The following is a 25,306-nucleotide window of genomic DNA, read 5'->3' on the forward strand; positions in this document are numbered from 1 at the left end:
CTTTGGAAGCTTCCTCTCAGGGGTGTACTCCACCGTGTGAGGTGTGGGGTGTCGGTCTGCCCCTAGTGGGGGATGTCTCCCAGTTAGGCTACTCAGGGGTCAGGGACCCGCTTGAGCAGGCAGTCTGTTCGTTCTCAGATCTCAGCCTCCGTGTTGGGAGATTCACTGCTCTCTTCAAAGCTGTCAGACAGAGTCGTTTGCATCTGCAGAGGTTTCTGCTGCTTTTTGTTGTTGTTGTTGTTGTTTAGCTGTGCCCTGTCCCCAGAGGTGGAGTCTACAGAGACTGGCAGGCCTCCTTGAGCTGCTGTGAGCTCCACCCAGTTTGATCTTCCCAGGTCTTTGTTTACCTACTTAAGCCTCAGCAATGGTGGGTGCCCCTCCCCCAGCCTCGCTACTGCCTTGCAGTTAGATCGCAGACTGCTGTGCTAGCAATGAAGAAGGCTCCGTGGGCGTGGGACCCTCCCGGCCAGGTGTGGGATATAATCTCCTGGTGTGCCCGTTTGCTTAAAGTGCAGTATTGCAGTGGGAGTTACCTGATTTTCCAGGTGTTGTGTGTCTCAGTTACCCTGGCTAGGAAAAGGGATTCCTTTCCCCCTTGCGCTTCCCAGGTGAGGCGATGCCTCGCCCTGCTTCAGCAATCGCTGGTCGGGCTGCAACAGCTGACCAGCACCGATTGTCTGGCACTCCCTAGTGAGATAAACCCAGTACCTCAGTTGAAAATGCAGAAATCACCTGTCTTCTGGGTCGCTTGCGCTGGGAGCTGGAGACTGGAGCTATTCCTATTCGGCCATCTTGCCCTCTTTTCTTTAAAAAACAATTTACATTCATCTTTTCTCAAGTTGGCAAGCAGCAGAAATATGTGCTATTAAATGAATGAGTGGGATGTGAGAGGACAGTGTGGCAGAGAGCACTGGGCTGAGGATGGGGTCCCACAATCTTTATTTCAGTCAGGTAACTGGCTGGATGACCCTGGCCTTGTCTTTGAACTTCTCTGAACCATAGTTTCTTCATTTGTGAAATAAATCATTGGGTTATTCAAGGCTGGGGAAGAAATATTCATGAGCCTATGCACCTTTTTAGAGAATTTACTGTCCTGAGGTCCACTGTAGCTTTCCCCTCATACTCCTAGGCTTCTCCTTGACGAACTATGTGAGGTCTTGTTCTTGGGTTCCATTAATTTCTGGGAGGTTGGCAACCGCTCCAAATGGCCAGCTCCCATTTTGTAAGAACTTGCGGTGCAGTGAAAATAGGCCTGGAGGGTTGAAGAGTCCAATCTGGGTTCTTGCCCCAGCTCCATGACACTGGGAAGTTATCTTCTCTTATAGATAAGAGGAATGAGGATTCCGTTGTTAAGTGGGTAAGCCCAGCAAGGTTTTGAAGTTCCAAAAAAGGGCAAAGCCTCACTTCTTACCTTTTACGCAGAATAAACATGCCTTACTGTGTTCAGTTTTCAAACATGACTGAGTCCCTATAAGCTTCCTTCCTTCCTGTGGCCACTGTTTGCTCACGGCGGTCGTGGGTTGACTAGAGGAACCTCAGGTAGACAGAGGAAAGTGAACTGCTGGTAGGAGAGATTAGGCTAGTCCCTATAAACCAGCAGGGCCATTAGTGAAATCTTTTCACAGGATTCCGTCTGTGGTGTCATTGCGACAGAAACCCTTTATTACCTGAAGTATGTGCTGAGCCTTCCCAAGAGTGAAGTTGTTCAGAAAACACTGACCTGAGTGTAGGCCCCAACAGAAGACCTGAGCAACCTGGAACAACTCCATGCACAGGAAGCCCTTAATCATTCAGTGATCAGCCTTAATGACGAGTGTCAAAAGGAGAAAGACTACTACTGGCTGGTAATGGAAATGTAAACATTACTTTAATGAATGAACTTTGCTAATAATATCATGTTATAAATATTTTAACTCAAGTTCAACTGAAAAGGATGATTAAGGAAGGTTGAGGGAGTTCACAAACAGAGAAATAGATGGGGTCTTAGCAAAAGGATTTGACTGATGAAATTTTACAAAGTTGAGAAACATAGATGCATAGAAATTACTACTGTATAGAAGCTTCTTAAAGTCTCACCTTTTAACAATCTTTTTCCATCCTTGAATTGATTTGCCACCATGGACATTCCCATTTTCCTTAATGTTCAGTCTAGGGAGAATCTCACACTCGCACAATCCTTGGATGGGAAAGAAGCTCAGGTGGCTCCTTAAATTGAAGGCTCCTTCTGCCTTCAGGCCATCTGAGACAGCTCTCCTGGAACCCAGCCCATGCAGGCCGCTTGGAAAATGGTTACCGTATTTGTCAGATCTTGTCCAAATCAAGCCCTGAAGACACATGCTTGGACATCTTTGGAAGCTCAGTGTACGGGAAACTGGCATCTAGGTCAGACTTCTCACCCTACAGCAACAACATGGAGCTTAACTACTCTCACTTCCAGTGCTTTCTCACCTGATCCAACTCCATTCTTCCCCATGATTGCAATGCACCCTCCCCACCTCCATCCTTGTTGTCTCAGTCATTCTATGCTTACAGACTCCCTGGTCATTGACCACCTTGAGTTGGGCTTCCAGTGATGCTAGTTCTGGGCTTTTTCTTGATAACTGGAAGTTTTCTCACATCTGCGTTTGCCCCATGTCCAGATGCCAGGCTTGGAAACCGAGGCTTTGGGAAAAGAACTGCTGAGGCAGTGGCAAGAGACCTAGCTGTAGGCTTGTGAAGGCAGGGAGGTTCTTTGTGCAACCATAGCCATTCCTTCTGTCTGTCTGTTGTTGCCTTTCTCTCCTTGGTTCTTTTTCAGCTCCTTAGACCCTAACTCTCATGGCTCCCCCTGCATGGCTGTGTTACCCTACTGGTTGACTTCACTCACTAGTTGGCAGCAGGTATGACCAATAGTCTTTCATTGGCTGGCCCCATTCTGTTTTAAGCTGGTGTCTAACTTTAGAGCTTAGCCCTTTTCACGTTGCTTCTGACCTCTCCAATGGCCCAGCCCTGCTCTGGTGTATATGTGAGGGGTTGGGGGAACCTTTGTCTTCCTCCCTTTCAGGTTTCCACATGGTGGAGCGGTCCTGGGGTGAACTCTTTCTCTGCTCTCCACCTCCTTTGGGTGTGTGATGCAATCAGCTGGAGTCTGGATCTGTGAGGCCACAATTTCCAGAGGTAGGATCCTTCCATGGAAACAGACAACATGGGCCCATCTTTTCTGCCCTCCCCTAATCCTGTCTGCTCTCCATTACTTTGTGTTTTCTCTTCAAATTCCCAGCATCTCCACCCAGGTTCATTCACATTTGGGTGGCAGGTACAGTTCCCTGCAGGCTCTCCAGATGAACCTTCTCAGAGCCTCACACTTTGGGTTTAGTAGGTAATACTTTGATCATTTTTAGGCAAATTTGGTCTACTTATCAACTAGACAGAACCTGGGAGGGAAGGAAAACTAAAGAATAGGATCTCCACACTTCCAGGAGGTAGCAAGAATTCAGATGCCAGTGCTTGCTTCTCTGCTCTGTTGCTAACTCCCAGAGCTTTGCTGGTTTAACTCATTCTGATAGCTTGCCGGCTGCAGCCCCCAGGAAAGTGACCCTCTGATTTAAAAGTTCAGCGCTGGGCACAGTGGCTCACTCCTGTAATACCAGCACTTTGGGAGACCAAGGCAGGCAGATTGCTTGAGCTCAGGAGTTTGACACCAGCCTGGGCAAGATAGCAAGACTTTGCCTCTACAAAAAATACAACAATTAGGTTGGCATGGTGGTCACCACATCTGTGGTCCCAGCTACTCTGGCAGCTGAGGTGGGTGAATTGCTTGAATCCTAGAAGTCAAGTCTGCAGTAAGCTGTGATAAAGTCTGCAGTGAGGCTGTGTGAATGCCAGCCTAAGTGATAGAGTGAAATGCTATCTCAGAAAATGAACCAACAAACAAGCAAAACATAAATCCGACTTCCTTCCTAAGGAAGTCTTCCTGTACCCCTTTGGGCCAGGGACCTCTCTCAGGTCACACAGTGGACACTGGTGCTGCGCCTTCTTTTGCAATCACACAAGAGCAACCTCTTCCTCCCTTCCACTTGTCCATCCTTCCAGAGCAAAAGACACCAGCAAGCATCCACATTCCTGTTCCCAGGGGCATGCCATCAGGATTCTGCAATGCTGATTTCAGCACCATCCTGCTGGACTACGAAAATGTCTGGTGCCTTCTGGGCATTTTATCTACTTGGAGGAGCAAGTGCATCAACCTGGGAAATCTTTGGCTCCCAGTACCATCGGGCCACAGCCTGCCCTGTGGTGACCTTTCCCACTGCCTTCTTGCAGACACAAAGCAGGTCCCCAGAGATGGCTGTCAACTGCAGCAGCCACCACATAAAATCAGGTTCCGGTGTTGCTGAAGAGCTTCACCTTGCCTTAATACAGCGGCCGGGGGAAGGTTTGCCAGGACCAGACAATGCCTTCCTCTCTGTCTCCCTTCTCAGCTTTGTCTTTCTGCCTGTTCCTGACTTTGTTCTTTGTTAGAAAGGTCCAGAGTGGCAGAGCAGTGGCTGCTGTTGTGCAAGGCATGTAATTTTGACCCCTTCTGCTCCTAAAAAAATCAATACTCCTTTTGAGCCTCTGTGAAGAGTGTTTTATAGAATCCCTCTGAGAAGCCCCGATCTGTAAAAGCTGATATTATCTGATGACCCTTCTCATACTTACAGTCTTTTTTTTCACAAAATATTTCCAGAACCTCACCTTCCTCTATAGCTGAGACCCTACTGCACATGTCTGCTTTGTGACATGCAAGTATAGTACATCTCATCTGTCCACTTTGGATGGAAAAGCTCCTCATTTACATACCTGAAGGCACTGGGGTGTAACAAAGGTCATCGGCTGACATGGGCACCCTCAGCGAGTTGGGAGCCTGAAGTAGCACAGCCATGTTAAACACAGGATAGGGAGTCAGCTGAGGGCTCACTATGGAGTTAGAGAAAAATTCATCAGCTTGAGAATATCACCTGTTGTCGGTTCCAGCCTTCACCAGTGTTGCCTCAAAGATAGAAAGCACCTCGGTTTGACCTTCCCTCTTGTACGTCACATCTCAAGAGGAGAAACAAGACATCACAGAATTGCAAAGTTCCCGAGCTCGAAGAGACTTCAGAGATCACATAATGCAGATGTTGTGAACTGGTGACCAGATGTATCCCCATGACGGACGTGTCTTTTTTGACCTTTGTAGTGTTTTGGACTGTTTCTTGGTTTATTTGTTTTAAGCTGAATTCATCAGCAATATTTTACATCAGGAAACTTCAAATAAGAATAAAGTTTGAGAGATTTTCTTTAAAAATTGGAAGCGCAAGCAGCTCTGTTCCTATTCTTGAGTAGGAATAGGTGAACAGTCTTTCACAGCTCCGGCAGCTCTGTTCTTATTCCTGAACAGTCTACCCAATGGCCTCGCTCACTTCTGGTGAAAGCTGAAGGCACCTGGGTTGGTAGTCCCTCACCTAAAGTCAGCCCCTCCCCATTTTCCCATACGAAAGCACAGGATCCTATTGTAAAAGGTGAAGGTGACTTCACTTCCCCAAGTCTCACAGGGCCTAAGTGGCAGAGCTCTTGTGGAGTTCTCTCTGATTGTGGGGAACTATGTCTCCTGTACCATATGGGTCTTCAGTATGATTGTTGTTGTTTCCAAGAACATTGTTAGAGCTTGGTGATGAAGCGGCCTGTAGAGATGGCTTCTTTTACTCCTGAAGTTGCCTCCAGACAGCTGGATCAGTCAAGTCTCTGATTTCTGTGTTTGTTTCCTCCCAAATACTATTTTCTTAATACATTCAAAAAATAATACTGAGAGTTTCTTACCACTAGATTTATCCTGCAAGAAATGCTAAAGGGAGAAGTCTGTCCCTCAGATTGAACCGAAAACAAGCTAGATGGCCAGGTGTGGTGGCTCAAACCTATAATCTCAGGGTTTGGAATGTGGAAGGAGGAGGATGGATTGAGACCAAGAGTCCGACACCAGCCTGGGCAATATAGAGAGACTCTGCCTCTACAAAAAATAACATAAAAATTAGATGGGTGTGGTGTTGTGCATGTATAGTCCGGGCTTCTCAGGAGGCTGAGGCAGGAGGACCATTTGAGCCCAGGAGTTGAAGCCTGCGGTGAGTTATGATAGCATCACTGCACTCCAGTCTGAGTGACTGAGTGACACCCTATCTCTAAAATAATAAAAAGAAGAAGCTAGACAGTAATTTGAAGCCATATATAGAAATACAGATCTCCAGTAAGGGTAAATATATGAGCAATTATAAGGGTAGTATTATAAATTTGATTTGTAAATTCATTTTACATTTTCTACATGATTTTAAAAGGTAATGCTAATGGAAACCAGATAAAATCACTACAGAAGAAAACCAATCACTCATAATTGCACTATTCAGGGAAAATTGCTGGCAGCAACTCACTGGGCTTACTGGTCATTTTAATATTTGATTGGGATCTTACTCTATACACTTATCAGTTCCCTGCCCATTTCACTCTACACTATGTTGGAGATATTCTTCCATGTCACTACAGTCATTTTTACAGCAAACTTCTTTAATGCTGTTAAGGCTCCCACAGCATGGATGAGCCGCAGCTGATGGACTTGTGTGTGGGGTGCTATCAGCTACATTGGGAGGAGGGGCCCATCTTGGGTAACACTGTGAAACTGCCTTCTTCCCTCTCTCACTCTGTAGCATCTGCCCCTAGGTCTCACTTTATACTGTAAGGCCCGAAATTTCTTTCACACGGTATCTTGATGTCTTTGAGCCTCACACAGCCCCAAAAGCCTAATTGTGAATTCCCCTGCTCTTCCTAGATATGCCCCCATTTAGCAAAGAAAGTCTCCCACCAGCATAGTTCCCTCAATGGCTAGGCTAACTGCACTCCACCTGGTCCTCAACCCAATGTGTTTCATGCCCCTCCCAGCCTGCAACATTATTCAAACAAGCCAATCACACACCCCTGCAGGAGCCAGGGGCATCTCTGGCTCTTGTTACTATGAAGCTTGCCTCCCACAGTCCCTGCCAGCTCACTCTTCTCTAGAGTGCAACCTCATGTGATCCTGCATGGGATGAGCTGTCTTCCTCCTCTGGGCTGTGAGTCTATGTGACAAATAAACTACTATCAACCTCATCAGTCCAGTGTCAACGGTATGTGTTTGGCCATCCCCAGATTCCTAGGGTAGGAATCCCTCCTTCACCAATGAGGTGAAAAGGAGATAGACAAGACACTCTTGCTCTGCTCCACCTACTGTTAGGATGTGGCTTTAGACAAGGATTGAAAGCTCATTCCTTCTAAGGTGAAGATTTAAAGAAGTTTAAACATTAGTTATTGTGTATGGGGGGTTACATTTTAATAGCCATCAGTATTTGATTAAAGTTATAAGAGAAGAGTTGTACTAGAGCCTAGGAAGGAGGAAAGAAGAGAAATCCCAACTCAGTGGTGTCCTGTGCCCCCTGAATGTACTCCCTGGCTGCTGCCTGTTGTCTACTTCAATCAGTGACTGTGTTCAGAAGCCGTGTGGCCCATTTCTGCCACTTGCTGAGTGATTTTAGGGCAAGGAACTGCATGTCTTTGAGCTTCACTTTACTTATCCCTCAAATAGTAAAACCAATACCTGGTCCTCCTATGCCATTGGTGCCCAGTGTACCTGGCATGCTCCTGGTGCTGCATCTGCCCTCTTCTCCTCTTCCGATCTGTCTCTGATTTTCTTGGCACCAGCCAGGCACCAGCCACATTGCCTCATTCAGTAAATATTTAAGCAGCACTGATAGTGTGCCAGGGACTGTTCTACGTACTTCACTTTCATTGAAGTATGCCTATAAACTTGAAACAACAACAATAATAAATGAATTCTGATTTTTTTTTTCAGCAAAAAGAAGGCAGCATTCTGAGGTAGAGAGAGTGTTGTGTCGCATTTCAGACAGACCCAGATTCCAGCCCTGATATTTAGTACTCAAGCAGTGCTAGGTGGATATGCAGCAGTAAGCAAAGCAAAGAAGAAGTATCCTTGGTTTCCACGCTCCCAGCTTTGTGACTTTGGCCAGCATTTTAATCTCTCTCACCTTCAGCTGTCTCATCTGCACAATAGGCATATGAATACTTACCCTGGGGGGTAACTGTGAGGACTGCTGCTAATCCCATGAGGTCTTTACTGACACTCCATGCCTGGTCACCAGTCCCTTCTATCCCATTAGCCCCAAGAGATATGACAGCACCTTCCTTTGTGCCACATGGTCCTATGGACACCTGTGCCAGCACTTGTCACATAAGCATTGCATTTGTCCCCATTAGGTTGCAAGTCTAGACATCAGAGTCCTACATCTTTCTTTATGACTCCACACCTGACACTTAGTAGGCACTTTCGAATATTTGTTGAAGGCGCCTGGTGCAATGGCTGTGGTTGTTCACAACTTGCACATTGGAATGAAGGCATCCAATTCTGTGCCCTTCGCTAAAGGTGTCACTCTGGCTACTCAGTGGAGCCACCACTACTCAAAGGGGTTGGCCCATAACTCAACTCTTGGCTATGCTTTTGGGCCATTCTTGAACCACCCCCAAAACTTGTCTCTTTCCTTTGTTTTATGTCAAATTTTCTACCCAAAGAAAAGTTACCGTCTTCTTTAGTCATAAGTCTTAATTCTGAATCTGTCAACACCAAGGACATCCTAGTCTCTAAAACTGTAAAATGTTTCATAAAGTTACATTGTTGCTATCTCGCAAAAAGAGCCACAACCAAACTCACCCTCAGGGATGGAAAATTGTTGCCACCATTAAGAATTATCCAAAAGAATACTCAATAAGCAATGAAAGAAATTCCAGAAGAGACATTAGTATGTTTTGAACAATGGGATGTCATTAGAAAAAGAAAGTAATTTGAAAGAAAGTCTTTTCATTTAAATGAATGAAAAAAAAAAACCCAACCCCATTGCTTATAGTTACCCTATGCCCCAGAGAATAGAGGGGAGGAAGGAGTGAGTTCAAGGAGCAACAACACAAGAAGCGTCCAGAAATAATAAGACCCACCGTGGTTTATGCACCAACCATTCTCCCACACTTCCTGACTTGTGATTTCCTCCACTTATCATTGGGAAGAAGAGCAACACTTCCTTTTTTTTTTTTTTTGAAATGGAGTCTCACTCTATTGCCCGGGTAGGAGTGCAGTGGTGCAATCTCAGCTCACTGCAATCTCCGCCTCCTGGGTTCAAATGATTCTCCTGCCTTAGCCTCCCAAGCAACTGGGATTACAGGCATGTGCCACCACAGCCAGGGAATTTTTTGTATTTTTAGTACAGACAGGGTTTCACTGTGTTAGCCAGGATAGTTTCGATCTCCTGACCTCGTGAACCACCCACCTCAGCCTCCCTAAGTGTTGGGATTACAGGTGTGAGCCACTGTGCCCAGCCAGAGCAACCCTTCCTAGTGGTCTTGTTTGTGCCTGAAGATAACTGATAAAAATACCTCCTCCAACTAGACTTTTCCCAGGTGTAGTGGGAGTGGCCATCCAGGCAAGGCTGTGGGTGTCCAATGGATACAGCAAACAGGAGCCAGGATGGAAAATCATGAGCAGCCTTAGGGAGGCACCAGGGAGGAAGAGGTTACTTCCATGCGCGGGTCTCAGGATGGCACCAGGGAAGAAACAGGGGTTTTGTTGGACCACGAAAGCCTGGGAGCACTGGGAGGTGCCTATGGATCAGAGTCAGGGAAGGGGGAAACGGGGCCACCCCAAGCTGAGGGAGCAGGGCTAATTACTTATCAACTAAATGGCTCAACTAAATGGGCATAAGCAAGATATAGTTTGTGAACTATCCACTTAGAGCATTGTAAGCTCTAATTCAGTGTCACTCATTCTCCATGTGACCTTAGGACGTTGTTAAACCCCTCCGTACCTCAGTTTGCACATCTGTTAAAAGTGGAGGAATACATTACTTGTGTGTCTCACCAGATTGTTCTGAGGATGGAATGCTCTATTCCATTAGAAAAATTATTCATTCATTCATCTATCCTTCATTCATTCAAACAATCATCTGTTGGGCCTTCTGGACTTCCATCAAGAGCAGAGGGTGAGGAAAGACGTGGATGTGAAATTTTATTCAGATCAAGAGCTATAACCAGCTCTATTAGGAGAGAGAATTGGAGAATAATGACTAGAGACATCTGAGCATTGGCTTTGGAAATGCTCTCTTGGCTCCTAAACTGCTGGTAATTGCATCTTTTCTCTCCTTTCATTAACCGTTAAAAAGGTAAAATCTCAATATAGATAGAGAGGCATCTCTGGTAAGAAAGGCAGCCAGGAGCAGGACAAAACTGGGCTCTGGGTTTGAGTGCTGAGGCAGTTCCTGGAGCACTGCCCAACCCTCACCCGTGGCTGGTTTGCCTGCACTGCCCCTTCCTCTTGAGCAAAGCCCAACACTCCATTAGGAGATGGGAGAGCTTGGCATCTCACTTCTTTGGGCAAAATGAAAGAACGCACAAGGCATGGACACACCTAACCTAGAGGTTATATCATCCCCTGAGAGTCAGCTTAACTTACTTGATAAAGATCGCAGAAGGAAGCCTCCCAGCTTCCCTTGTCCTGGTTGATATCGGTCAAAAGACCTAATTGCTTTGTCTGAGCTCACATCCTTCCCTTCTTTTGTTTGATATTGGTTGCGAGATTTAATTGCTTTGTCTGAGCTCACACCCTTCCCTTCTCTTGGTTGATATTGGTCAAAAGGCCCAACTGTTTGTCTGAGCTCACAACCCTCCTCTTTTTACTGGGTTCTTATGGGGAGGACAGTTGCTAGGAGCCCCTAAAGGAAGATTAGGACGAGGTGAAAAGGTAAGGTCTAGGGCTGTGTTTACTCTCCCACGGCAACCTGTGTGACCAAGAGAATGAATGAGGAGGCAGCAGATAAGGTTAATCAGCACAACAAGCTCATTGCTTCATAGGGACACTGGTTACAATCCTAGTAAACCCCAATAATTTTTTTTTCAGATAAAGGAAAAAAATCTTGGAGATTTTTACTATTGCATTCCCTCAGAAAATCAGGCCTTTCAGAAGATGGCTTGACCATTGTCTGTAAACACAATTAGTCTGGAGTCCCCGCCACACGGTAGTAAAGATGCCTTCGAGAAAAGCATGAGGGAGATTAAATGATTACATTAAGAGAGCAAATACATGTATGATAAAGTTTTATGAGCTCTTTTTCCAAGAAAAGGTCTCCATAAAAGCAATATTTTATTATCCTTGTTCCAAAGCTCAGGGAAATGTAGCCTCCCTTATTCAACTTGAGAGTTTGTGACTATATTTATCTATTCATGTGTATCTTTTAAAAATGTATTTTTTTTCAAGAAAATTCAGACCAAGCATCATATTGGTGTTATTAACATTTTTTAGTGCTGAATCTTTAAATATCTTGTTTTATCCTCTTCTGGGCAGTAGCTCAAAATTTCTCTCATAACATAGCAAAACTTTATTGTAGCAAAGCAGACATTAAAATATTAATAGAATGTGATCCTTTGCTGAGATTATGAGAGTTCCTTCTTTGTAGGATTTTAAGAGTAAGTTCATAGACTCTCAGGAACAGGCTAAAAGCTGACACATGGGTTAATGGTGCTCTGAGCACACTGTTACCTTTTCTGTAAGCACAACTGTTAAGTAAAATGAGAATTTTTGTTCCAGGTGTCCCATCAGTCCTTGCAGCTAGAGGTTTACAGCCCAAGACAGGCAGATAGCAGTAATGAGTAACATGCTGTTCTTATTATATAGATAAACTAATGTAATGCAGGTCAACATTTTACTATAGGTAAAGGAACATGTACCTACATGCAGTAGATGAAAATGAAATTATGGGAGCCACACATTAGTACCAATCACCACTGGTCTTCCTGTTCATTGAGAAAAACATCCCCAATAAAATGTTTCTGTTGTTATTTTTCTGTAGTTACAGAAGTTATATAGTTGTAGAAATATGGTAGCCAGAAGACCACTGCTCTTCATTTCTAAAGGGTATAAACTATTTCCCAAAGACTCATTACATTGAAACATCATGGAAGTTCTGCTTTACTGTATTAGGCATCTATTGCTGCATAACAAATGACCCCAAAACTTACTGACTTAAAACAACAATTAATATTTATTGTCTCACACAGTTTCTGTGGGTCAGGAACTCAAGAGTGGCTTGACTGGTTAGTTCTGGCTTATAATCTCCCATGAACTCAAATGACAGTTGGGACTGCAGTCATCTGAAGACTTGACTGGGCTAGGGATCTGTTTCCCAGATGGCTCACTCTTGTGACCAGCAAGCCCATGCTGGCTATTGGTGAGGTGCCTCAGTTCTTTACAACACTTGGATCTCCCCACTGGGCTGCTTGAGTTCCTCACAGCATAGCAGTCAGCTTCCTCCAGAGTTAATGATCCAAGGGAGAGCAAGAAAGAAGCTGAAATGTCTTTTATGACCTAGCCTCAGAAGTCATATGCCATCCTTTCTGAAATATCCTACTTAGCAGTACGGGTCAGCCTTATGTGGAAAGGGACTACACAAAAATGGGAATACTCAGAGGCGAGAATCACTGGGAGCCATCTTGGAGGCTGGCCACCATATTAACTTGTCTGAGTCTTCACCCTGTCTTCTACCCATGGTAGCAGTATTTTTCTAAATGTCGTTTTGTGTTTTCCTCAAGATGGTATTAATGAAAGGCATTTAGCAAAAACAAATACCTACCCTTACCTTACCCTTACCACACACACATACACCAACGCTACCAACAACAACCTTCCATGGTGAAAATAAACATGGTAAACTATGTTGGGAGATTTGCAATTCACTTGTGATAATAAAAGTTTTGAAGTACACTAGTAAGGAGATGTGTTTGAACTCCCAGCATTTCTTAAACTCATTTTACATTGAATTCTCCTTCAAGGAACATATGAAACACCGTGACCATAAGGGCATAATTTGATAAAGGTCATTCTGGGGTTGTTCCATGTTAAGGGCAATCTGTCTCTAAGTTTGGGAGCCTGCCCAAGGAGGTTTCTATGGCCCTGTGACATTTTTGTGGGAATTCCAGTGGGGTGGAAGGGACATCTGTGTTGGAAATCACCTACTTCCCCCATCCCCACTAATAATTGCAGTTCCAATACTAACCCTTCATTCCCAGCAATGATAAGACTTTAGGCAAAAATCATCCAAAAATTAGTTGGGGATTATCCTATCACCCATTTTGTTTTAGAAGAAGGGTTTTCTTCTTGGATGTCATATTCATTGCATTTCTCCTTAATAAGGAAAAGAGAACGTGGTGGTAGCAGTCTTCCTGAATTATCTTGGGTCTCAGGGAAGCAGAATGGCATCGGGTCAAGCATACAGATGCTGGGGTCTGAGGCCTCGCTTCCCAATCCTGCTGTCACATGCATAGCCTGAGTAAGCTTGGGCAAGTCCCTCTAACTTGTTTATGGCTCAGTTTCTTTTTCTGCAAAATGAAAATAAAATAATAAAACTTACCTCACAGAACTGTGAGGAGTATGTGGGCTGAAATTGATAAAGTTCTTATCCTGTACTGGTGCTTTCCCATGGCAGAGTACCAGAGAGCACTCAACCATGAGTTCTCATGTAAGAGAGAAGGTAGACTAGAAAAGCTGGGAGTTCTACCATCACCACAAAAAATTCATTATCTCTGAGTTGCCAGAATAATAGAGAAGCAGGTGAGAAAGAGTCTCGACCAGACAAGAACTTGGGAAAATCTAAGAGATGGAAGAAGAATTCAGCAAAGAACCAGGAATTAGGAATGGGCCTGTGAAAGGGCAGGTGTGTGTCAGGGGTATGTTGGATATCATGGGCACCAATTTTCCAGTGACTTGGTGACTTTATCAGTGCACAGGAATGGTGCAGCCTTATTATCGAATTGCAGAGTTAAAAGAAATGTCACAGATTAGCCAGCCTGAAGCCTCATTTGATAGTTAAAGGAACAGAAAACTACACCAGGAAAGCATGCCTCCAACAACCCATGGACTGTCAGACATGAACCCAGGCTCCTGGTGGTGGGGCCTGGACCGTTTTTTGCAAATAAAACATGTCCTTTGTGAATTTTAACAATCTCCTGCTAAGATAAAATTTTCCTGATAATACAGGCCCCATAGCATTCTCTTGGATGGATGCTGTGTGCTCTCTCAAAGCCAGATTCTAACAAGTATCATGGGTCAACTCTCACAGTCATTGAGTGTCAGAATAGCTGTCTACCAAGGGTGAGGTTAGAACTTCATAGCTGCCAAACTGTGAGGGAAACCTGGTTCTATGTGTTGTTACGATAACACGGATTTTGTTTTCTTTAATTAACTTTATTGAGGAATAATTTACACACATTAAAACACAGATTGTAATTGTGAGTTTAGAGAAATGTATACTCCCAAGTAACCACCACCTCAGTCAAGAATTAGAATATTTCCATCACCCCAAAAAATTCTCTCATGTGTCTTTGCAGTCAATCACCTCCCTCTGCCTCATACGCACGCCCCCAGCAAACACTGATCTGATGTGACATTAAGTTCTCAGTCAACTGAAGTTGGAATAATCCTGACTTGCCCCAAGCACTGCTCTGGTGCCCTGGGGAAGAAAGGGCAACTCTGCGATCTGCTTAGGAGACAGGAGGAGGAAGCAGTAAAGTTGCAACGCCCCTTGTATGTCAACTAAGGCCCAGATGACAAGGGATGAGGTGATCTGACAAGTCTGGAGGTCACTGTGGGCCAAAACAGTCAGGGAGGTCTTGTAGGTCTGAGGAGGGTCTGTGGAAGGTGGCAGGTGTGGATGGCTTGGTGTGAGATGGGAGGGACAAGGAGGAGGTCAGGCAGCCCAGGAGGGGAGGAGGCAGCCAGGAGCTGACCGTGAACGTTCATTGCCCTTTCGTGAACTTGACGAGGAGTCCTCGGCCAGAGGCGGGTGCAGGATTCCTGCCGAGCAGCTGCAGGATGCGAGTGAAGTCTGGGATAGGAGGATCAGGTTGTTTCTATCATTATTGCATAATACAGCATATGTTGCATTAACATACATTATTTACTAAATAAATGCAGGTTTAAAAAATGTCGGACTATGATCCTGCTGCCCTTTTGCTTTTGAAAATGGCCTTGGTGCCTCTCAGCCCTTGGCCAGCCCTCCTGGGCTTCGGGGAGCTTGGGAGTGTGAGCATTTGCCAAGCCTCTAATGACAGGGGCCCATTAAAGCACATAGCTGGATTCCTGGAACCACGCATTAGATTAAGAAATGGAGCTGGAGAATTAGCTTGATGCACGCCCTGCCAAGGAGGGACCCTCGTCCTCATGGTGGTGGCTCCCTGGAGGTTGAAGCAGATGGGGAAGCTGTGTCCAGGTCATTACCGCTGTGTCACCAACAGCAGGAGGGCTCTGAGCAGCCCTCCCCACCCCACCTACTCCCATGCCAGGCAGTTCAATTCCTGTGGCCACCAGGGCCCACGCTGTCAGTAGCAAAGGGCATTACACAATGAAGAAAGGGAGGAGAGGGGCAGGCATGTGAAATCACGAACAGAAATGAGAACCTACCCCATGCCAGATACTGGACTAGAGGGAGTGTCGGACACCATTCCTGCCCTCAGTGAGGGTGATGGAGGAGGAATGAGGCCGGTTAATATCCTATGGTAGGTGAGAAGTAATAAGGGTCCTGATATGGGCTAAATTTTTTCCTCTTCAAATTCATCTGTTGAAGTCCTAACCTCAGCACCTCAGAATATGGCCTTGTTAGGAGATAGTCTTTACAAAGGTAATCAAGGTAAAGGGAAGTCATTAGGGTGGTCTCTAATCCAATATGACTGGTGACTTTATAAAAAGAGGAAATCTGGACACAGTTAGGAATAGAAGGGAAATGACACGAAGAGACACGGGGAGAAGATGGCCCCCTACAAGCTGAGGAGAGAGGCCTGGGACAGATCCTCCCCTCACAGCTCTCAGAAGGAACCAACCTTGGGAACATCTTGATCTTGAACTTCCAGCTTCCAGAACTGTGTGACAATATATTTCTGTTATTTAAGCCAGGGGTCTCCTTGGTACCGGTCTGTGCCCATTAGGAACCAGGCCACACAGCAGGAGGTGAGTGGCAGGGGAGTGAGCATGACTGCCTGAGCTCCCCCTCCTGTCAGATCAGCGGTGGAATTAGATTCTCACAAGAGTGTGAACCTTATTGTGAACTGTGCATGTGAAGGATCTAGGTTGCACGCTCCTTGTGAGAATCTAATACCTGATGATCTGTCACTGTCTCCCATCACCCCCATATAGGACCGTCTAGTTGCAGGAAAACAAGCTCAGGGCTCCCACTGATTCTACATTATGGTGAGTTGTATAATTATTTCGTTATATATTGCAATGTAATAATAATAGAAATAAAATGCACAACAAATGCAATGTGCTTGAATCATCCTGAAACCACCTCCAGCTGCCCTGGACCAGCCTGTGGAAACACTGTCTTCCACGAAACTGGTCCCTGGTGCCCCAGAGTTTGGGGACTGCTACTTTAAGTCCCCAGTCTATGGTAGTTTGCTACAACAGCCCCAGGAAATGGATATAGACCCTATGGGAGAACCCTGAAGGGCCCTTGAGCCAAATGAGGGGTCAAGAAATGTTGCCCGGACTGAAGAATGTCTAGGCTGAGACCTGAATGACAAACAGGAAGTTTCCAGTGGGGAGGGGAAGGAGTAGTGTCAGTGAAGAAGGAGGAAGGGACTTCTGGGCAGAGGGCCTGGCCAACGGCCCTGCAGTTGCGGGGACCCTTTGGGAATTGCAAGTCTGTGGGGCTGGGGACAACACTGAGTCAGAAACCCAAAGGAGGGTGATATGGTTTGGATGATTGTCTCCTCCAAATCTCCTGTCGAATTGTGATCCCCAGTGTTGGAGTGCAGCTTACTGGGAGGCAAATGGGCCATGGGGGTGGATCCCTCGTGAATGGCTTGGTGCCCTCTCTGTGGTGATGAGTTCTCGCTGTATGATTTTAGTTTAAAAGAGCCTGGCACCTCCTGCTGTCTCTCCTGCTCCCTCTCTCACCAAGAGCCACGCCTGCTCCCCCTGCCTTCCCCTTCCAGAAAAGCATCCTGAGAGCCCAGTAGATGCCGGTGCCATGCTTCTGGAACAGCCTGCAGAACCATGCGTCAAATAAACCTCTTTTCCTTTTAAATTACCCAGTCCCAGGTATTCCTTTATAGCAACGCAAAACGTACCAGTGCAGAGGGCATCAAATGTCAAGGGAAGGAAACAGGCCTGAGGGCGGAAATGTCCAATGCAAAGCAGGTTGCTCAGCATGGGTCTCTGGAAATTCTTGGAAATGCCCCTACCTTCTACTGGCAGCTTCCTCCCCAGATTCTCACTTCAGACAGCAAGGTTGTAAACCCGGGCCACTGACCTTGTCTATACATATGTCACTGTAGATCAAGAACAATTTTTTTTTCCCTGTAGTGATTGATTTATGTGGGTCTCTTGGATCGGGTTAATTGTCAACAATGTGAGCTCCTACTGCAAGACAGGGAGTGGGGTTATCAGCACACTGTGTTACCCACAGTTCTTCAGACTGAGAGCTGCAGATGACGCAATCCTATGTTGACTTGCTCCTAGCCCTGCAGGGCGGTTGGGCTCACCTGCCCACAGACAAGGCGTGATGACTGATTGCCTTTCGTCAGTAATCGGCTTGACATGGAGCCAGTAAACTCCCAAAGTTAGATTAGGAGGTGAGGTAATTGGTTGAGGACTTTGGATTTTAGTTTATTAATGTCCAAACAATAGGGAAGCTTTCTGAATGGAAACAAGCCAAAATATTTGGCCTTCAAAATCTCTTCCGGGGGCATGGAGGTCTGCTGGTTAAGGGTGGGGTGTGGGTTGAACAAAGCCAGTGGGTGAGATGTATCTCCATAAAAATGCACAAAAATCAGTGCTGCTGCCTTGTTGGTGAAAAAAACAAGAAAGGAAATGCACAGAAAGTGGAACATCGTGGGATGCTGAGAAGGCAACACAGCACTTGCTTGGAAAATGAGTGAAAGTAGAAGGCTGTTAAAACTCAGAGTTTTGGCCTGCAGTTTTTTGTTTCTCAGGAAGGTCACATGAGAATGAGCGATGAACTTTCTCAGGGCCAATTTCTGGACAGTGGATCCTGTTTTATCTTTCAGAGAAAGGCAGGGACTATTCTCCAACGTTTTGTAGGCTGTCAAGAGGGAGGATAAATCTGAGACTGCCTTTAAATACTGGGTTTCAATTGCTTCCTTCCTTCCCAGGGCAGATATACAGTCTTCTGGTATGATTTAATGTCCAAACTCAAGCGACTGCTGTGCTTCTGCAGGATGGAGACAGCACTTTGCAATTATTTTTGTGTTCTCTGCAGAAGACAAGGTTCAGCCCCCAATAGGGGGACACTCAGGGCTGATGGTTTTCTTAGGGAGGGAAAGTGAGAGAGCATGGTCACTGCTGGCCTGACTCCCTACAGCTTCTGGGTTTGGGAGAGACCTCACTGTAATCATCACCACCACCTTCATCATCATCATCATCATCATGTCGTCTGCTGCTGCTGTTGTGCTAGAAGGGGTAGAAGTGGTAATTACTCATGCTTTCTCCCCTCTTGGTTTTAGCTAAATGAGATCAAAGAGTCAATTATAGTACCCAAAGCATAGGACCCTCTGGAAAACTGGGTAGCAAGATCTTCTGTGTGGCTCTTCAGTCTGAACATACACATCCAACTACATTCCTGCTAAAGAGAAGCAGACCTCCCTCGTGGTTGGAGATGAAGCCAGGCAGGTCTAAGAGAACCAGCAAGACACATCCATGTCCCACTTAAGGATTCTGCTCTTGGCCAATGTGGCCTAGTGGATTTGCCTGGTTCTCCCTGATCTCACCAAGCAGATAAGTCACTCTTCCTCTGGCTGAAGCAGCACACGACGGGGGAAGTCAGGGGAGAGACTGGAAATGTGTATTCCAATACTGCTCTCTTCTAGGCATGGGGCAAGGTGGAAATGTAAGCAGTGGAGTCATAAGCATGTCCCTTTAATAACTATGATATTTGTGATCACCTCCTAGATGCCTGGTAGTTTGATCAGGATAGTACAGTCTATACCTTATTAATTTAAGGTGGTTTTGTTTGCTGATGAGGGCCCAGAAACCATGGTTTTACAGTTCCTCTAAATTGTCACTGGCTCCCTAAGTCAAGCTTTGGGCTAGCAAAGGCTTTTGTTCTTGTACAGTTATCAGCAGGGGCCATGACTGGCCACAGGCTGAGTCTGCCCTGGGTAGTAGAGGTCAGGAGCTGGGAAAGGAGAGGAATTGTCTCTAATTTAGTCTTCCATGCCTCTGACCAATGAGATTGGTTTGAGGATGAGGACTGATCCAAGGTAGACCAAGAGATATGATCTTGAAACTTCTGTTGGAATTTCTCTTCCTCAGAACTAGAAGCTCTCTTGTCGGTAGCAGTTGCTGACTATGGGTGACACACACTTGCAGCTGCTCGGAGAGCCCTGTTAAGACATCCAGTCTAGGAGGAGAGCCAGTCAGGAGGAAACCAGAGATCAAGTTCTGATTATTGTGTTCCAGTACCTGGATCCCATTATGCCTCAGCCAGAGAGACCTTTGGGTCTTTAAGTGAGCCCATATATCCCCTCTCCTTTTTTAAGCTGTTGTGTGCAACCAAAAGTCTTGGCTAATGCATTTGTGGATCTTTCCAATGGAATAAACAGTGTTTAGATCACTGATTGTAGAAATAAAGCAGGAGACCTACACACATAGTGAGATACGAGGATTCTCCGAGCCTCTATGATCAAAAGTAGCCCACTCCCACCTTCAAGCACAACTGGAGCCTCTGAGGTTGCAAGTATATTTACTCTTTTGAATTTTAGGATTAACTCCAGGAGTGGTAGCTGAAGCTGTCAGCAGCCAGAAACATTTCAGTTTGAGTTCATCAGTCCAGGTTTTTCATTTATCAGGAGTGGAGAGAAAGGGGCTAGAAAGGAGTGAATATGCAGAAGGTGCTTTGGTATTTGGGGAGGAGCTAGAAAAGGTGTAAGTGATGTGGTCAAGGTGACTGGGGAGGAAACAGAACACAGAGGGTTAGGATGGGGGTAGAGGGGACACTAAAGATGTAGGAAGAGATGAAGGTGGAAAACACCAAAAGTTTTACCTGTAGAAAAGTCACAAGAAGTATAGCAAAGACAAAGTCTTCCTGAGTCATAAAGGCAAGGGTCATCCCTACCCTTGAACAATACTGGTCTAGGTGCCCACATAATACATGAGAAAAATTGATACTGATAAAGACTATTAACTGTTTCCTGCCAGGTAAGATTCAGAATGTCGTCCCTCCTAGGCATCTGTACTTCTATGTTAGAAGCTATGACACGAGATTATTGACAGAGTCTGTAATATTTTCTTGGTGAAATATACAATCTCTGAATTATGCTAAGGATCATAGAACACTCTGGTATCTACATTTCAGAGTCTGACACTAGCGTGATTGCAGGTGTGGGACTAGCGGGTGGGAAGATGGTGTGATCTGTGTGATTGTGGGTGAGTGTTGTGGGGAAATGGATGTGGTCTGAGTTATATGGCATGTCCCTGTGTGTATCAGTGTGTGTAGCTGCGGTGGGAGGCACTGGTTTGAATCAGCATGGGGCTTGCCTTGTCCGACAGGCAGCTGTCAGCCAAGGGGCACTTCCAGTTGTAATTGAGAAATGGCAGTGTGCTATCTCTCCCGGAGCGGGATGATAGTAATTAATTGTTCATTGATCCCTGCAGGTCAGCTAGAGGTCAGAGAAGTTACTCTAGTGGCCTTCTAGTTTGCCAGGCAGCCGGGAGCAGTGATTTGAAACCTCAGTGAGAGGTGAGAACTGTCCTGTGCCCTACACCCTGATCCAAGGTGATGGGATAATTATGGTAACTTAATGTCTATGATTACAAATAATACAAAAGTCAGCTGTTCAGAAAAACCATGCCAGCACACTATTTAAGACTTTTGGAGGAGGTGGAGAAAAGGTGTTTGACAGTGGATATTTTTCAGCACAGAATGGAACACTGCAATAGGATTGTTATTATCATCACTTTCAAAAGCTTAGGTAAGTGTCCATCTGTGGGTGAGGCTGTGAGTGGAGAACCCCATAGATCTCATCTCAGATCCACATAGGTGATTCCATTCTAAGAGAACTCCTGCACAATCTGAAGGGCTCGTGCACAGTAAGGGGATAAATGAAGACTCAGTTCAGGCTCCAGCACTTCTGCAAAGTCTTTTTCCATCTGCCACATTCTCCTAACCTTCAGTGATCTCCAACACTTGACAGGGACACCCTCCTTTCTTCTGTGCAGTCTTCATTCTGCAAATATTAATGGTGCCTGTCTTTTGTTCCAGACACCATGCTAGGTGTGCCTGTTGCATCCAAGTTCCCATGGAGCCTGTATATGTCCTGAATATTTTTCTCTGTCAGCATCTCCCCTCTCCAACTAGACTGTAAGCATTTCAAAGGCTGACCATGTTGCCTATCTTAAACAACAGCCACAGCAAACATTTATTGAGTGTTAGACTGGCCTGGGCACGTGGAAAGCTCCATAAAGCTTAGCACAGGGCCACATCAACTAGTTCCTCAATAAAAATTGATTAGTTAAAAAAATATGGAACCGACTTGTCCAGCTAATCATGGGGATGGTGAGGAGCATAGGTGGGGGGTTGCTATGGTGAAGTCTTGGTAGTTTCACTGTCTTCCATGGGATGAGATTCAGAATGATGTCCCTCTGAGGCATCTGTACTTGTATGTTAGAAGCTATGGGGTGAGGTTATTGACAGAGTCTGTTGTGTAAACTTTCTTTGAGAAATATACTATCTCTAAGTTATGCTAGGGCTTATAAAACAATCTGGTGTCTACATTTCAGGGGCATTTTAATTGAGGGAAGTGAGTGTTGGGGTGAAATCAGGGATCTGCTTTTCTTTTGAAATGTTGATAGAAGGTTCTTTCTGTGCACCTGCACTTCTCTATTGGATGGCACTGGATGTGGTTGCCTTTTGTGGCTCTTGGTTGCAATATAGTTCTCTTGTTGAAATGACCTCCCTCTGACTGATGCTTCCGCCCTAGGCTCATCAATGGCTACCAAAGCCAGTGGACACCTTGTGGAACACCGTGTGGCATTTCACCCATGGCCTTCATGAAATGTGCCCTTTTGCAGTCTATGATCCAAGGCTCTTGTAGTTTTCCCTCCATCTTTTTAGTGTTGTTCTCAGTCTGCCTCATAGGCTCTCCAGATGTTCCTGTATCTCTTCTAAGTTCTCCATTGTGATTGCCACCTATAGTCTCTATCTTCAGTGAGATAGATGTCTCTCCCATTCCAAGGTCTCCATTGTAATTGCCACCTGTGTTCTCTATCTTCAGTGAGATAGATGTCTCTCCCCAGCCCCGAGTCCTTGTTTCTTTGGACTTCATAGGCAGATGTCTGCACCTGAATAACCCATACCCATCTTAAACTAGTAAACAAAAGTGGAATGCATGATCATGTATTCGTCTCCCATCCTCACCTCTATACCTGTTCTCCATTTAGTAAATGGCACCTCCATACACCTGCCCAAGTGAGAAGCCTGGGGGTCATCCTTGACCCTCTCCTTTCCCTCGCCTCTCACTCGGTTGGTCTCCAATCCCTGGGATGAGTCTATCTCCTAAATATCTCTTGTATCCCTGTTACTTTCTTCACCTGCCAGGCCACCAGGATCATTCACTCCTTGCCATCTCCTTCGTAGAGCATTGAAATGGTTGCTGAAATTGTCGCCCTGTTTCCCTCCTTGCCCACTCCCATTTGTTTCCCACCTCCCTCTTAGAGATCTTTTAAGAAATACAGATTACGGTTCCTGCATCACAATGCAAAGGTCAACGGTGACGCCATCTGGGGCGCGCTTGGAATCCAGCAGGCCGTTTTGCCGCGTCTTCCGCAACCTCCGCGGCCTCGAGCTGGCCTCCCCCGCGGCTGCCCCAACCACCACCCCCGCCGCCATCACCGCCACCGTCACCTCCGCCGCTGCCGCCTTGGGGCCCTCCTCCTTCACCGCCCCCTTAGCCACCTCTACACACTCTGGGCCTTCTGTCCTGGAGAAGAAGCTGTAATCGTCTTCCTGTGGGCCCGGGGCACGGTCATGGCGGACGGCGGCGGCGGCAGCGGTGGTGCGGATAATTTTGTGTCAGCACATCTGGACAAGCAGGAATGGAATCCTTCAGTGAACGAAAACCAACTGCGCGACGGTCTGAGGCAGACTGTGGTTCAGCCAGAGAGGTCGGAAGCTGGAGTAGACAGGATTATTTCTCAGGTGGTGGATCCAAAACTAAACCACATTTTCAGGCCACACATAGAACAAGCAATTCATGAATTCCTGGTGGCCCAGAAAGAAGTGGCTGTGCTAGCACTCTCTCCAGAGCCGGAAGGCCTGGACCCTCCAGCTCCGTCTCAGGACACTTCCTAAGAATATGGCTGACAACTTTTGAAAGTGCTATTTAATTTTGGGTGAAGAAATGGATTCGGTTACATAAGAGTGCAATTTCAGACCAAAGATAGGCCAAGGTCATCACTGAGCTCAAGATTTCCACCTACACCATGAGCAGTGACCAGATTGAAAGGGAAGCAAGTTCGGCAGAGAGAGAGTCGACCCTATCGCCCCCTACGTTACGCTGCCATTTGGCCAGCCTGTCCAAGGGCATGACACCAAGCACACACTACAGAGAGGGAAACACTACTGCAACCTAGGGTTGTCCTGAAACAGACATCTATACTTGGACATGGAGACTGCACACAGACTTTAGGGTTTGTGCTCTGTGATAAACGAAAGCTACAGTGAGAGGACATAATCAATCCTAAAGACAATTTCAAAGAACAATGACAGTCAAGGTTTACTGGGAGTAGTATTTGACAGTACTTATTTGATATTGTCTCTCAGAATTGCAAACTAGATTGTACACAACATTAGCGTCAAATAGCTTTAAAGTTGTGACCTTCTTGTACGTGAATCTTCTAGCCAGTTTCCTTTCCTTTGTAAGAGGTAACAAAACATGAAACCCTAGAATGAGTGAGAAGTTCAGACATTAGGTATAAGGAAACTCATTTGCAGACTCTCTGTCCAAGGCTGCTTCCTGTCTTGCAGGGGCTGGTGAGTCTTGAGTGTGTTTATGTTATTCTCACATTTGTGTTTTTTTAGAAAAGTGGATGGTCAATAAATTGCTTATTTTTCAACAGCAACAACAAAAAAGAAATGCAGATTTATGTCCTTGTCATCTTTAAGCTCCGTCAGTTTTCTGATATTTCTAGAAGGTCAGACACCTGGCATGGTTTATAAGGCCCATGATAATGGGGCCCCTGGTCACCTCTGCTGCCCCACACACTGTCATTTTTCATGTGACCACCATGCCCATGGCTATCCTGGACACCCTGTGTTCCCTCTGCTCACTGTGAAGGGAATGCCCTCAACTACTCCTACCCTCCTTTAAGCCTCAGCCCCTGAGGAGCCACACATCATGCCCAACCCCTGTCTAAGCAGGAATGACAGACTCCTTCCTCTGTGCTTCCATAGATCTCATAAGGGATGACCACACTTACAATAGTAGCTAGATCTAACAAAGCACTTGCTGTATGGCAGGCAGTGTACTAAACGCTTAACTTTACTTACCGTAGTAAGTCCTCATGATCTAATTGTAGAAATCCTGTCTTTATTCCCATTTTTATTCCCATTTACAAATGTAGAAACCAAAGCTCAGATACTGCCTAAGTGGTGGGGCTGGAGCTGAGCCTGTGTTGAGCACAGGGCCACTTTTAACCTTTTTTAACCATGCTTTTAACCACATCACCTCACCACAGTGAACTGTCTTTGCTTACAGATCTGTCATCCCCACTTAAATGTGAGCTTCCTCCAGGGTAGGGATTTACTTTGTTCATTTCTATTCCTTAACCCCAGGACCTAGCACATCACAGGAGCTCAGCAATTTATAGAAAGAAACCAGTTCTGGATTTGTCTTTTCCAACATTTAATTTCTCAGATGGTAGTATTTATCATCTAAAAAGTGAACAAAAGTTAATTTTGTGTCTGGTATCTACATGTCTAAGCAAGAAAGAGCTTTCTTATCCCTGGAGGTATTTTATCTGTAATATTTACCTCTGAGCTATTTGAAATGATTCTTCAAAATTTAGAGTCCAGAAGGTAGAAGACCATGTCCTTTCTGAAAATGTCCCTTCCTTTCACAGGTACCAGCCTCTTTTTAAAATTAGCTTGTGAATATGAACATCCCAGCTCTTTAAAGTTTAATGTCCCAGCCATTTTAATTGTTTCTTTCAAAGTACAAAAGAGCA

The 25,306-nt window shown here is 45.6% G+C and overlaps 1 protein-coding gene across 1 annotated transcript; it reads left to right on the forward strand.

Annotated features, from left to right (window-relative positions):
* Nucleotides 1-13,501: 13,501 nt before the first annotated feature.
* BOD1L2 (biorientation of chromosomes in cell division 1-like 2) lies at nt 13,502-24,216 on the forward strand. Its single transcript, XM_011949502.1, has 3 exons — nt 13,502-13,589; nt 18,447-18,553; nt 22,845-24,216. The coding sequence occupies exons 1-3, from the start codon at nt 13,502-13,504 to the stop codon at nt 23,430-23,432; spliced, it is 783 nt and encodes a 260-aa protein (XP_011804892.1). The 3' UTR covers nt 23,433-24,216.
* The last annotated feature ends 1,090 nt before the right edge of the window (nt 24,217-25,306 follow it).

This window comes from Colobus angolensis, unplaced genomic scaffold, assembly GCF_000951035.1.
Source record: "Colobus angolensis palliatus isolate OR3802 unplaced genomic scaffold, Cang.pa_1.0 Scaffold108, whole genome shotgun sequence".
NCBI classification, from domain to species: domain Eukaryota; kingdom Metazoa; phylum Chordata; class Mammalia; order Primates; family Cercopithecidae; genus Colobus; species Colobus angolensis.

What these genes read in the sequence shown, in the direction of transcription:
- BOD1L2 (XM_011949502.1), top strand. Translation starts at nt 13,502, where the DNA reads ATGTGGGCTGAAATTGATAAAGTTCTTATCCTGTACTGGTGCTTTCCC. An exon ending in ACTCAACCATGAGTTCTCAT is followed by an intron (nt 13,590 to 18,446) that starts GTAAGAGAGAAG and finishes GACTCCCTACAG; the next exon opens with CTTCTGGGTTTGGGAGAGAC. An exon ending in TGCTAGAAGGGGTAGAAGTG is followed by an intron (nt 18,554 to 22,844) that starts GTAATTACTCAT and finishes CACAATGCAAAG; the next exon opens with GTCAACGGTGACGCCATCTG.